The following is a 14779-nucleotide window of genomic DNA, read 5'->3' as shown; positions in this document are numbered from 1 at the left end:
CTTTTTGCAGCAGGCCTGTTTCTGTAGGTTACAGTACATCTGGTGCAAGTTCTCATTTTCTTCCCTTCGCGGGTTCGCCTTAATCATAATCTTAATGGACAATACTTAAAACATCGAGACACACTAAACAACCTCTTAAACCAAAATATAAGAACCACAAAAATTATAACTCCAAAACGTAAGAAAAATCACAAAAAATAAAGCTCGAGGCTCTTAAAAGTTTTAAGAGTCTCTTCTCTCTCTATTTCAAGAGCTACTAGATAGCTCTCAATTTTTTTATTAATAGAATATTCACCTGCACATGTTGGAATTTAAATCTGTCTTCAATTTAGACAGAACAATCTTTTTCATATATATGTTTCGAATATGACTTAAATATAAATAAAGAATCAAAACAAAAAACATCGATAGAGTCGACACTTTTCAAAGTATATACTTACTACCAACTTACTATGAATCACATTATTTATATTATATTTAGAAGTCAACCAAGAGACTCTCGGATATGTTCTTAATACCTTACCCTGCTGGTGATAAAATAAAATCAATAAAACCCTTATTTTCTCAATGATAAAAGGTCAAAAAAGTTAAATCCCCCTAGTTTAAATCAACCTCGTCAGCAAATATATAGGAATACAAGTGATTCTTAAAAGTATAAACTGATACTTCTTTTGTGTGTAGTCACAAATTTTTAACTGAAATTCACAGCCCTTTAAAAGTAAATTCAAATGTGAGTAAAGATTAACCACACAATAAACAAAGAACTTTGATTTCAAACCAACTATACGCTGACATTGACGAGAATTCTGATAAATGTTTGCCTCACCAATGTCCCTCCATAACATTTCACCAGCTTCTATGCATCATTTTTTTTACTTGCAACCTAGAAGGGAATATGTTAAAATTTTAGTAACCTGGGGGAACAAAAAGAGGCGCACCCTTTGACTGTTACTTGTTTCACAATGACAGAGCTATAAATAGAAACCAAGAGGATGGAGCAACCTGCATGCAGAACTTGCATCCCTAGTAACTGCTCCCCATTATAGTATCACACAAACACACTTGTTTTGCTTTGGATCACTTGCCGCTTTCTTTTCTGTTCCCCAGAAAAACAACACTTAGATTAGTCATACTACTTGACCAACTGAATTGAATGTGAAATTTCCAATAATCATATGTTAAACACAGAAGTATATTTTATGCACCTTTTTCAGGAGCCGGTGGTTGGACAACAACATGCATGGTAGTAACTCCGCCAGGAATATCACCCAACGGGCTTCTGCATTCTCCTACTGTTCTGTTGTTCTCCAATATTCTTCCAGCACTAATCAATTTGACATCTTTTACCGTTCTCGGACCATTTTCCCTCTCTGACAAAAAAAGAAGATAAATCCTAGTGAGCAAACACAAAGTCTTGAGTCTCTGTGACATCAAAAAAGGCTAGTTCAAGATCAGTTTCGAGAACAAAAAAGAGAAGCATCATCTGCTACCTCCCAAGATAATCGTTGCAACAGTAGTATAAATTTTTTCATTACTAGTGCTACAACCTCCATTCCAAGTAGGAATTTCAGCAAGGCAGTGAATAGTTCTGGTCCATGAAACATAAATATTCACACAACAATTTGAACAAAAAAATAGTGGAGACTTGCATTTCTCAGCATTTTGACATATTACTTGATCATCAAGTACTGTCGATTGACTTTAACATACTTCTCATTTGCAGGTTTTATGAAGAGATTAAACACATAATAAGAAAAATTGAGGCCTGAGGATGTAGGGCGGGCACCAATACTCCCTTGTAGACCACAGAAGCTGACTCTAGAAAAATACATTTACTAAACATGAGAACACTCTATTAAACAGAAGTTGGTGCCCTTTATTATATAGAATTTTTTTTCCAGATATGGCCTTTGTCATTCATCTTCTTGTTTTTATCCTTTCAAGTCATATAAATGACTCTAGAACAACCTTGAAGACCACCACATTACTGTGTCTGTCAGTCACTGGTGATGCAATTGCGCAGCCTAAGAGCTGAACTAGTCCGGTACTAGTTAACCATACCACAGGGATTATATTAAAAATATAAAGGGATCTATCCTGGACTCGTAAAACAACAAACAAAACATGTATATATACTCAGATAATGATGGGAAAAAAGGTTTTCACATCTTGAAATGCACAATCTACAGTAATTTTTATATAAATTGTAAAGAGTGCTGGCAAGTGTATAAAAACCAACAGGCCAAGAAATTTCATCCAAAGAACACTATAAAACTATATTATAAACACATAGTTGAGAAAACTGTATTCAGTCGCACTTATAAGTTGTGATTTAGATGCATGTATCAAGCTTTTTTTGGTAGTGAATACCTTATATTCAGTACTCACAAGTTGAAACAAAATCGAGCAGGTATGGATGACATCATGAATGACCAAAACGATTTTAATAAATTGACTGAATATATCAAAGTTGCAGTAAATGAATATTTACTACCTTATTAAATTAATTACTTTAACTAAACACTTTAAACATTATAGTTATTAGCTAAATCAACTTCAACTAAATAGTAGAACATGTATTAATTGTAATAACAGTTTAGCAGTAGTCATCCACCCACCTCAGCCAACTAAATAGTGTAAGACTCAAAATAACTTGGTGCAGATTTACAGGTGATATATAGATATAAGCAGAAACACATGTCATAACGAGCCAACTGAAGAGAGCAAAGAGGGAGAAGGGAGTATGCTGCTCCTGACTATCAATTTGTTTCTCCTGCTGCTATCTTCTGATTTCTTCTTCTTCCTTCTCATTTTACTCTTCTGCTTTCCTCTCAATTTGTCAGAATAGGATAGGGAATCCGTAACTAAAATAAGTGCTACAGAAATTACTACGCTACTACATATGGCATGTGCACTTTACAACACTTATCTGTTGCGCCCTTGCTTCCAGCAATAATTTTTAACCCTTAAGCTTTGTTGAGGATAACATAATCAAAAGCAAGAGCGGATCTCAAGCACTACGCACAGTCTTTAAGCAACATAACACAGAGCAACTGATCTTCTAAAGAAGAAAAAGGAGTGTAGCTTTAATGGAAGAAGTAGACTATGATGATTTAATATATATCAAGGAAAATGATAGAAAGTATCTTTTTATCATACACAAACAATTTAAGAGGCAACCTTATTCAACCTTTTTAAAAACTAAATTACATTTAGTGTTATATTGAATATAACACTAAACGTAATTTAGTTTTTACAAAAAGAGAAAATTTATAAAACAATGTACGGAGTATATTTTTATAAAAGATAATTTGTGAAACAATGTACAGACTAAAATTTTCCTCCTCTAATTGGGTGAGTATAGGGAGTTGCTTCTTTTTTTCCTAAGCTCTCTCTTCTTTTCATGAGAAATAGTGACAGCACCTTAGCATGATGACCCCAGTACACCGAATAAAAACTCTTGCGGCACCTAAATCAGGGTTTTTTATTATTAACTTCAATATTACTGTTATTACTCCAGAATATTACTGTTGCTATGTAGGATTATCCTCACAAAACAATTTAGTGTGAGAGAAGTGAACTTTCAATCTTATAAGATGCATTAATATTCTGTGATCAAGCATGCTAGTTGTTATTTAGCTTCTTTAATATGGTAGATTCAGTAACCAAGAATGCTACTTGTTGTTATGTAGTTTTTTCAATTAGGTAGGGTGTAAAGGGCTAGGACAATTTCTTTCCAATATTGCTGTCATGGTAGCAGAATGTGAGTAGCCACTTCTATACATTTAAAAAAATAACATGAAAAGGGAGTGGTTACAACTTAATGACAGCGGCAAATAACAATACCCGGACTAATAGAAGTCACTCTAAATAAAGTTACCGAGTATTTACTTTAATCTCATATTTGAAACAATATTAACAGCTTCTCATATATTCATGACAGCAGTTTATCAACTTTGCCCCGTATTAAGCTTAGAAAAAAAAATAGTAAGCAGTAACAATTAATGATTCCACCCTTACCCACATTGTATCAGAGTGATGTAACGCTCTGCAGTCGCAACTTGCAAGTAATAATGAATTTTAAGTTTGGGCTTCAAATTTGAAATGTAGTGGTGTTCTAGTTTACTGTAGTCTTTATTTGAAAATATATAGTATAAACATGAACTAAGTGAAATGGACAAATCCAAATAAGTCATTACAATTCAAAGACGAGATGGATCAAACACCACATGGAAGTAATTTCCCCTATGCATATGTTTGTCAATGTAAAAAATACAGGGAGAAGAAAGAACACAAAGATGGAAATAATAATACAACACGAATCATTAAAGTTCTACAACAGAGAAAGGAAAAAGGAATGACCAATTTGTTATTTCGTTCCACAAAGTTAACTGAAACCTGATATATCCACCTTGTTGCATTTCTGAATTAGAAGCTAACTTAGTTCTACGATCCATATGCCATTGGGATCAAAGGTCATAATATACACAAAAAGGGAAATAAATATTGGCACAATTAAAACATTTTCAATCCCACAGTCGGTGAAACACATAGGAAGACAATTTAAGGAACCGAGTCTTGTGGATATGAGTAGAATACAACCGCCGCCAGGAATGACACGACTAAGTGATTGTTACTTTCGTCATTGATGATATTAACATCCCTCAATCATGAATTTCAAACTTATTCAAGATAAAAACAAAAGTGATGCAGTTCTAAAATTCTACATATGAAATTTTACAATAGACTCCCTTGCCTAATATAACTACTAAAGTTTCACATAGATCACTTATGCATGTCATAAGAAATTCGCTGACGCTATGGAAGAAATATAACTAGTTGTCTAGAGAGAACAAAACCAATATTTACTGTATGTTCCAGAGACTCGCTACCTGTATATAAATTCTCAATGCAATAAAAAGACTACAAGCTGTGTTTAAACAAACAAAAAAAAAGGAGTAGAGTAATTACCTTTAGGCCATTGAGCAAGGATGCTCTCCTTCAAGTTTGCAACACTTGCACCAACAGGGAAACTCTTGGGACCGATATCCGTTCCATCTATCAATCTGAACTTAATCTCAAGCTGATCTTGAACTCCAGACATCTCTAACTTACTTTATAAATTATCACTAAGCGAAAGGTGTAGTCAAATATTCACTTGAGTTAGGTCTACAAATTGAATTCAGAATCATATGATCACCAGTTCAGGACTCTCACAAGCTGAATATAGATACAAAAGACCAGTCAATGAGTTGTTTCCAATAAGATTAATTACAGATTGTAAAGCAAGAAACAGAACATTTATTGAAAAGAGGAAATACCAACAAATCATCAACTGATTTCTACAGGTAAAAAGAAGAAGAAAACAACTTAAATAGAAACAAGAGGCAAGCATAAGCAGACTAGAGCAAGCAACCCCACCACTTTATATTGATTCTCTAGTGGATAAAAAAGAATGGAAGGAAACAAAGTATACAGAAGTAGGATCTGACAGCTAATTCCACCAAAACATATCACTACTAAATAACATGAAAAAGCTTTAAATTCAAATAATCTAAAATATCTTTCTTTAAAATAGAGAAAAGAGAATACAAGAACAAGCAAAGTAAAGAAAGATCAAGTCTTGGACTTGAACTTGAGTTGGGTCACCTCTAAATCAATCAAAAAAGAGCGAATATATATAAATCTTTGTAGACATACATAACATGGAACATGGGTATCTATCAAATCAATCAATTATGAAGATTTTCAATGCTAGAAAGGTGGGGGTAAAATCTTACATAAGTGATCTGGGTCTTCCTTTTTGGGAAGAACAAAGGAGAAGAGACCAAAGGGGTTGCCTAGGAGTAATAAATAAAATAAGGGTAGTATAATTTGATGGCAAGTGTATATACGTACATGAAAGAAGAGGATTAACTACTAGGAGGACTCAATAATTTATGTACAAAGACTGGAGAGAGAGAGGGCGTTTCAGAAAGTCATAGTCAAATGTCTCTCCACTCGTATTTATTATTTGTATCATTTTGTAAATAGTGGCCCCCGCCTTGTAATTCTTCGAAATTTCACCAACCCAAATTTTCGGTTATAGTTTGAGATTTACAACAAAAATTATAACTAATCAAAGTCTCGTGCCTTGTTTTGACTATAATATGATTAAATTGATTAATAATTAAATTTTATTATTACTCATCTTAAGAAAATGAAAAGTACATTTTAAAGCAAATTAAACTATTTTCTAATGATATAAAGTTTAAAATTTTATCAAATATATAATTTATATAATTTGTGATCACAATTTGATTATAAAATAGTCAAAACAAGACACGTAACACGAGATTGAGGGAGTAAATTTTTACCATCATCGTAGAAATTGTAGGTTAGTATTAATCTATTAACGTCTAAGATTTGTCAAAGAATTTTTTTCATAAATTAAAATTTTCTAATAAAATCAGAGTGTTATCGATAATTGCTAAAATTAAATTATTCACGAATCAATCAAATTTTTTTTTAATAAATTAGGGTATTTAGAACGGTTTTTTATAGACTTCAAGTCCCTCCTATATGAATATTACAGTATTCTCTCCTTCGCCTTTCACATGTTCATTTTCAAAATTAATTGTATCCTTATTTACATATCTATTTATATTTTTGAAACAAATTTAACAATAATTTTCAATATTTTCATAATTTTTATTTTCAAGACTTGACTTATTTAAAATTAAGTTAGATTTATCATTTTCAAAATATTAACTACGGGCATCCAAATAAAATAAAATTATACAACTAAATATTTCTTATAAAAAGCATGTGTGATTTTTTCAAAACAGGCCTGTAAAAAAAATGAAGGAAATACATCATAAACATTTTTCGCTGATATATATCAATTCTAATTTTTTGATAATTTCTGCTCATTCTATAATTTTCGATGATTTTTCTTATCATCCTATACTGAACCAGAAAACTCATCCGTAAAGTAAATTGTCAATTAATAATCGATTGTTATTTTTTACGCAATATTACTCCCAAGTCCCACGGCGCAATTAACAGTACAAACTGTACAATGTAAATCATTTAAGAACAGGTGCGAAATAAATATGACAAATTCTTACCGTCTTCGGCGCCACCGATGAAGAAATAAATAATATCTTGTTTTCATCTGCACGGTACAATTAGAGTGTTATAAAAATATGAATCGGATTTAATCAATAAAAATTTAAAATTAAAAATAATTAAATTAACCAAAAACTAATTAAATAATCAATAATTTAACTAGTTTGATAAATTTATGAATAAAAATTAATTGATTATTAATCAGGATCAATAACCAATTTTTAAAATAATATATAATAATAATAATAATAATATTTAAACATGATATCTAGAGAATAATAGAGCATCACTAGTTTATAAACAGTAAGCCTACCGACTGATAATCGTCTTTGTAAGTACATTAGTACAATCAACTTGTATTACATTATCAATCCCCACCTATTTTTCTTAAATGCACTGTTCGGCTACAAATATTATGTTCGTTAGGGACGGAGTCCCAAAGGCTCGACACCTATTTTATGATTTTTATAAATTATAATTTTAAATATTTTTTAAAATTACTTTTAAATAAATATTTAATATTTAAATCTTTATTTAGAATAAAATATTATAAAATTATATTGTATAAAATTTTAAAATACGTTCTAAGCAATAAAAAACTTGTATATTGATTTTGATGGCCAGCTTCGTAGACTCCAAACTTAAGAAGCAAAAGATGCCATTTCTACGTAAACAAAGGAGGACATTCCAAGTAAGAAGCTACAGTGATGAACGTTAAAGATTTCTTGACGATAAAAATCTTTGTAAATGCCGCTTGTAAGACAAAAAAACATTTGGTTGTAAACTTTGTGACTGTATGACAACAAAATCAATTATTCCTGATAGAATAACATTTAAAATAATTTCACACTACAGTCAACTAATCTGATTATGATCCCCTCCGGAACTACCTATCTGCAATATAATAATATCAGTGCTTCATCTCCACGCCATATATTTTATTGTGCATCTGGAGAGGGCGATCAGATAAAATCATAGAGACAAAAATAACTACTATAACTATAAGACTATAACAGCACAAGGGATGAAACTCGGATATTGTAAATATTGGGAAAAAGAATTTTCTACAAATTTTGAATGTTTCTTGTAAATCGTAATCAAGATGTACATATATCCTAACAATGTTCCGCAACTAAATGGGACATGTAATGAAGTAATCCCATTGACTACCCGCTAAATTCAACAATAATGATATGAAATAATATAGAGGAGCGAATTCATGGCGGTGACAAGAAAAGAAAACCAAAAAATGCACGGAGGACTTCATTCTAAGGCTATACCTGGAGCAATCTGCATCCTTTCTTTCTCTGACAACGAATGTGCTCGCGTGTAACAGGTATTTATTTCACTTTAAGCTCTAAGATATAGGAGACAACCTACCTCTGGAAGACTCAAAGGAATGTCCTTTCCCTAATAAAAAATAGGCAGGCAGATTGTTATGTTACAGACTGAAAGAATGAAATTGTCCTCGTGCGAATGATGCAGGTCTTCTTCTTCCAAAATTGAGGGGTCAGCAGCAAACCATAATCTTGATCGAATGCTTCTGGCCAACTACCAATTATCTGTACCTCATCTCAACTGAATATTGACAGTATTCTCTAGCTGCAAATAAAAACTTCAGGAAACTCCATCTGCTTCCAACTGTACTCTCTTCTCCGAACACACTTTAATTAATTTTACTACTCCAATATGTGGCAATTTCTGATAAAATCATTAGAGTAGTTGATGTACTTTGTCCAAAAAGGTCTTAAATGCTCAAAACCTATCTCTAGCCAAGGTTTTGCCTGGCCATTGTAGTGAATCACTGCAGCCTTTTGTACACTATCAATATTAGTTTTGTTCTGATACCCCAGTCCCAGCATGTGCCATGAGGAATCTATTGGGTGGACATGACCTCTAAATGCTATTAAAGCAGGAGGAAGAGTTCCGAGCTTCCACATTGTAAGATTCGATTTTAGGTTCTGCAAATAAGGATGACAAATATTGTTTACCATCTAAATTCAACTCTTCGATCACATATACTATGATATGTGGAAATAAAGTGGACAAGAGTAAAACAAAGATTGTTCACACACGCACACACACACACACACACACATACATACATATATAAATCTGGACAACTTTTAAGCCACAACAAACAGCGAGAATGAACATTTAACATTTAAAAAAACTACCCTCCATCCCATTTTAAGTGTCCTGTTTTGACTTTCAATGGTCAAATTGACCAGCTTTTGACCAAGCATAAAGAACAAATTCGTTATTATTTTTAAAAACTAAAAATTACATTTTATAGTATATTGTATGTACTTTATAGTGACATAATTTTTTTTACTTTTAAAAATTATATTATATGTGTAAATGTCAGTCAAAATTTGGTCAATTTGACCATTCAAAGGTCAAACAGGACACTTAAAATGGGATGGAGTATTTAAAATATAGGGGGTGGGGGTGGGGGCGGGCCCTGAGTGGGTGATGTCATATAGGGGTGGTTGATGACATATACGATTCATATTTCTATACACTGTGTTGCTTCAAACAAGGACATATAACAAGCGGAAGCATGAACTGTAAAGTAAGAAATGGCTGTGCATATACATGTGAATCCACATCAAACAGACCAATTCATAAGCAGAAAACGTGTGACAAATGTAATTAATCAATGCAATTAAAAGTAACTGTTTAATCCTTTCGGAAAAAAAAAAGAGGGGTCAGTGTTTACTCTGCAGTAATGCTGGCCACAAAAACCAAGATATGTAGCATATAACATAATATATATAAACATTGATCCAAATTAGTGTTTTTACCTCTTTTAGCCAAGTGTGGTATTTGTCTCGTATATCAGTCCTTCTCCACGCATGCAAGTCAAAGATATTCATTCCATAAGCCCAGGCACACTCATCCGGATTCAAGTTTTTCGATATCAGTGGATGAGAGAAGTTAAAATAATTCTTAAACCGCTTAGACATTACCCACTCATCCTCGCCTTTACAGGTTTCAACAGCTCCATTGACCTTTCCACCAAGGTCAATTTCCCAGAGTGGAGACAAATCACGCTGAATTACAACATCATCATCCAGAAAAACAACCTTTTCAAGGTTGGGGAAGAGCTGCACCATGTTGGGAATACACATTAGCACCAGTGAACAGAAAACAGTACAGACAACTTATGAAACAGAATTATCTCTAATAAGCCAAGCTCTTGATGTAACACAAAAATTAACTATGTAACCAGACATATCCTAAGCTACACACACACACACACACACACACACACACACACACAGCGGATTGCGCCGAAGCCCTTGGCTTCTAAATCAACAATAGGTTTAGCTTATTATATACTCAAAAACACGTTCATGGCTAAAAGAGGTGACCCCAATCCTGTTAAAACTTTAGAGTAAAACAAACATAAAACTCTCTACAGCATTCAGAAATATTGGTTCCACACTAAAAACTCATTTCATTTAAGTAATTATTAAATTTAATGATGATAAAGTTACCCTCTAATCTCCACGAGCATAATGCAGAGTAGAGCTGTAAACGAACCGAGCTGATCGTTAAGAAACTCGACTCGACTCGGTTCGGCTCGACTCGTTAACGAGCTCGAGTTCGAACAACGAAATCTGTTCGATAAGCTTAACGAGTCGATCCGAGCTTTTTAGATGTCCGACTCGACTCGACTCGATTTTGACTCGAACTCGAGTTCGACTCGTTAAACTCGAACTCGAACTCGACTCGGTAAGCTATATACATTAAAAAAATAATCTTTTTTATATTATTTAAAGAATGGATTAATAATAAGATTTTTGGTTTTTGTTCTTTTTATTTTAAACTTTTAATATTTAATATTTTTTAAGTGTGTAGACAAAATCAAAGCCAAGAAAAGAAAAAAAAATGAAATTTTTATCGATCGACTCGGTTTCGACTCGACTCGGTTCGTTAAGAACTCGAACTCGACTCGGTCGTTAACGAACTCGAGTTCGAACCAAGAAAAAAGATCGATAAGATAATCGAGTTTGGCTCGACTCGGTAAAAAAAAGCTCGACTCGAACTCGAACTCGGTAAAACTCGACTCGACTCGGTTCGTTTACAGCCCTAATGCAGAGTGATGCATGAAGGTATTCATTTCAAAAGAATTGTAAATTAAGAGGGTGAAATGACACACAACTCATTACCTCCGGCAGATATATGCGAAGATGATTTAGCAGCGAAATGTATTTTGGGCTTCTAGCTTGTAATTTGGATGCAAATGTTCTTGGAGTAGTTTCACTAAGATTGGCTCCTGCAACATGATTCCCATGGTAGTAATTCCGAATTCCAAAATGGTTCTCAACAGCTTCAAGAACTGGTACATTCTCCCTAGTCAACCATTCGAACTGATGAACACCTTTCACCTCAACAATTGCAGGAAATACGGGATTTAATGCAAACCACGAGTGCATTCCCGCATAAGTTTTCTTATCAGTAATTACATGGAATACAATCTTATCAGGCTTCAGAGATGACTTAACAGCAGAAGCTACCACAACCGAAGCAGCCAGAATGTTGTCAGTTGACAATACAAAGTGATGATACGAATTGTCAGAAAGGATAGGTAGTAATTCAGGCGAGGGCAGCTGCCTGCGTGCATGAGCATTTGAGGAGTACTCATCAGTCAAGCGGAGAGAGAGGCAATGAATCCCTTTGGGAACAGCACTAGCTGCAAAGTGTTTGTTCGTTAGTTCAGCAAACTTTGAGACTCTCGTCTCCTTTTCAGCTTTCTCCATCTACAAAATGCAGTTCAATTTAATAAAGAGTCCAACGCAAAATAAATTTATCTATATTGCAGTGAACAGATAAATTTAATGCTGACACTGCTCATTATTATGTAATGCAGATGAATCTCAAAAACACAATTATAAGGACTAGATAACTAACACACTCAAAGTAAAACTTTGCACTTACATGAATAAATTTTACTGAAATAACTATATTTGACCACAAAAACTATGAACGAAAATAAGGTTAACGAGCTAGGAGGTGCAACTAATAAAAAATTAGCCACATCATTAAATAATCAAATCCAATTATTAAAGGTGATTTTATCTTTTATCAAAGCCCTCCAACATAAGTCTCAACTAGTTACTCTTTAAGCAAAAGTTCAATCACTTTGTTCTATTTTGTACTTGGACTATTGTGAGTGCCTGAGGGTGTTCACACTACATATTGTGATCTTGTTAATCATGATCATAACATGAGAATTCCTAATGAATTTGATAGATGGATATTAAGATGATTAGACATAAAAATCTCAATAATGTCAATAAAAGCAAGAATTAGAAAAGAACATAGAGAAAGAGTGATGGAGAACTACGCTACACAACTAGGTATAGCTACACTACATTATTGCTGTCAGTTGGAGTCTTCTGAACTAGTTCCTCTCAGATTTTTTTTTAAGGATGTCTTCAGGAGATTGCATTTACATCAGCATAAAAAAAAAAATCTTCCCAATAAAATCTTTAACAGCTCATTCTACATACTCCTCTTCCCAGAAAGATCTCCAACAAAAATATACCAGAAATGTAAAACAAATACAGAGATATATAAAACAAGAACTAACCATTCCCTTCAAAATCATAGCAAATTCCTTCGCATTGTATTTTTTGCTTTTCATTTCAGAAACAAGTTGACTAAATGACTGAGGAAGCTTCAAGTCATTTGGGACTGCTTCAGCGTTCACCTGATTTAAAATCTTGTAGAAGTCTCTAACCAACTTCTGCAGCCACACAGTGATGCAAATTCAGTTTAATACAAAAATATACATATGGACTATACAGAAGGGTTCTAAAACATGTATATAAGAAATGTGGTGAAAGGTCATTTACCCCTGAATCATCTCCCCTACCGAGAAGTCTTGGTCCCAACCGCCTGCCTAAACAATCTGAAAAAAAGATAAAGAGAAGTTACAAAGAATCAATTGTATGGCCTATACAGACATAATAAATCACTGAAAGAAGCTAAGGACTTAGTAATGAACAAATATATCAATAAAGTCACAAGGCTAGAGCTCTACTGATCTAGACGTTGCACATAAAGGCTCATAATAACGTCAAGACATTCAAGAATAAAAGAATAGGAAAAAACAGGAATTGCTAAATGCTCCAGTATACTTTTCACCCAAGTGTATAGCGGATGAACAGCTGGAGCAGTGATCAGCTACATTGTTAAGTGTTAAACTATCTCATGGCTAACATTAAGGTTGACCATTTGTGAATATTCTAAGGTTTCTTGATCAATTTTTTACAATATCATGGAAGGTACATTCAACAGAATTTTGTTCTAGACATTTGGGGATAGAAATAATGATATTATGTTGGCAAGAGTCTTGAAAAGAAATGATCCTTTAGTAAGCAGCAAACGTTATGAAAACTGAGAACTTACAATGCTACCAAATGGCCGGTAGGATATATGTTCAAATTAAAACATACATATTACTGACAGGCAGTTACCAATCACCATTTAATACTTGATCCAACCCATTATCAATGAGAGCAATGGAGTTAAGATTCCAGTACTATGCCACTTAATTAAGATGAGAACTGAAGCATTAAAATCAATCTTTTTCTATGCCACTTGACTAAAACAAGAACTAAAAGCATTGGAATAACTTGCAATCATGAAGCAAGTTAAAAGAAGATTGAACTAATCAACTAGTAAAGCAGAAACGTTGCCTATAATACAACTGGAATATCGATCAAAATTAAACCAATGGAAACACAATCAGATCAAAGTAGATAGTAGAACTAAGAAGCTTCAGATCCATAACAACATAAAGAAACTCCAAACAAAGCCACATGACCAAAAGATGCCGCGATTACGGAAAACACAAAACAACTAAATCCACCGACACAGAAAAACAAACAAACCAGCATTTCGACATTGACATTTCAAAATGAAATTATGATCCACACCTAATCACACAACCCAAAACAATCCAGATTCAATCATATCATTAACAGAAGAAATCATCGAAAAAATGTCGGAAAAAAGGGGCTAGGACTGACCGAGAGAGGAGCACTTATTGACGGTGCCTTCGAGCGTAACGAGCGCAGTAAGAATGAAGACAAAAGGCAACAAAAAAGCTAAGATGAGAATGGTATGAAAAAGTGTACGGTACGAAATGTGACGAGCTGCGACCTTGATCTTCATCAAGTCAACAAATCCATTGCTGCTCGAAATCGTTATGCTTCTCATACTAGGTGATAAGTGTAGCTGCATCGTCTATCTTCTTCCCCAACCCTAATTCTCCTTTTCAATTTCTTCTCATTCAATCCCTTCTCTCCTCTCCTCAATTTCAATTCTCCTCCTCTGCTCACCATCAGATCCGCCGCCGCAACGCTCCCGCCGATCCTCTCCTCCTTGTTGAACACCAATGCATCTGACTTTTCAATTCGATAATGATATTCAACAATCGAATCTAGGGTTTGTTTGTGTAATCTCGATGCACACAACACGATGAGAGGATTGTGTGTAGGTGCGTGAATTCAAATATGAATCAGAGTACCTTCTGTACTTTTTCTCTCTACAGATTGAATTTTAGAGAGAGAGAGGGGAGAGAGAGAGGTGGAATCGCTTCTCTTTATTTTTTGTGTTTTCTTGTTTTTCTTATTTGCGAAAAGGCGTCTTC

General features: G+C 33.7%; 2 protein-coding genes across 4 annotated transcripts; both read right to left on the bottom strand.

Annotated features, from left to right (window-relative positions):
• Positions 1–643: 643 nt before the first annotated feature.
• Positions 644–5938, bottom strand: LOC108210483 (membrane-anchored ubiquitin-fold protein 2). Of its 2 annotated transcripts, none has more exons than XM_017381793.2 (5): positions 5781–5938; positions 4972–5220; positions 1206–1370; positions 1003–1096; positions 644–883 (listed from the first exon to the last, which is right to left on the bottom strand). In XM_017381793.2, the coding sequence occupies exons 2-4, from the start codon at positions 5102–5104 to the stop codon at positions 1041–1043; spliced, it is 354 nt and encodes a 117-aa protein (XP_017237282.1). In that variant the 5' UTR covers positions 5105–5220; positions 5781–5938; the 3' UTR covers positions 644–883; positions 1003–1040. The 2 variants fall into 2 exon arrangements, with proteins under 2 accessions (XP_017237282.1, XP_063945199.1); XM_064089129.1 differs by lacking the exon at positions 5781–5938 and adding an exon at positions 5322–5390.
• A 2195-nt stretch (positions 5939–8133) lies between these two features.
• LOC108214900 (probable galacturonosyltransferase 14) lies at positions 8134–14779 on the bottom strand. 2 transcript variants are annotated; one of them, XM_017387143.2, is made up of 6 exons: positions 14157–14779; positions 12978–13033; positions 12713–12868; positions 11289–11879; positions 9918–10220; positions 8134–9071 (listed from the first exon to the last, which is right to left on the bottom strand). In XM_017387143.2, exons 1-6 carry the CDS (start codon positions 14368–14370, stop codon positions 8790–8792), a joined length of 1602 nt encoding a protein of 533 aa, XP_017242632.1. In that variant the 5' UTR covers positions 14371–14779; the 3' UTR covers positions 8134–8789. The 2 variants fall into 2 exon arrangements, with proteins under 2 accessions (XP_017242632.1, XP_063945198.1); XM_064089128.1 differs by having other exon boundaries at positions 12713–12865; positions 14157–14511.

The sequence above is a fragment of the Daucus carota genome, chromosome 3 (assembly GCF_001625215.2).
Source record: "Daucus carota subsp. sativus chromosome 3, DH1 v3.0, whole genome shotgun sequence".
NCBI classification, from domain to species: Eukaryota; Viridiplantae; Streptophyta; class Magnoliopsida; order Apiales; family Apiaceae; genus Daucus; species Daucus carota.
This window is presented reverse-complemented; position numbering and strand designations above follow the sequence as displayed.

Excerpts from the sequence above, each read along its gene's own strand:
- LOC108210483 (XM_017381793.2), bottom strand. The coding sequence starts at position 5,104 with ATGTCTGGAGTTCAAGATCAGCTTGAGATTAAGTTCAGATTGATAGAT. Across the intron at positions 1,371-4,971 it reads CCTTGCTCAATGGCCTAAAG|AGAGGGAAAATGGTCCGAGA; the intron begins GTAATTACTCTA and ends TTTTTTTGTCAG. Across the intron at positions 1,097-1,205 it reads ACCACCGGCTCCTGAAAAAG|AAAAGAAAGCGGCAAGTGAT; the intron begins GTGCATAAAATA and ends TCTGGGGAACAG.
- LOC108214900 (XM_017387143.2), bottom strand. The coding sequence starts at position 14,370 with ATGCAGCTACACTTATCACCTAGTATGAGAAGCATAACGATTTCGAGC. Across the intron at positions 11,880-12,712 it reads CTATGATTTTGAAGGGAATG|ATGGAGAAAGCTGAAAAGGA; the intron begins GTTAGTTCTTGT and ends TGCATTTTGTAG. Across the intron at positions 10,221-11,288 it reads TTCGCATATATCTGCCGGAG|CTCTTCCCCAACCTTGAAAA; the intron begins GTAATGAGTTGT and ends AACATGGTGCAG.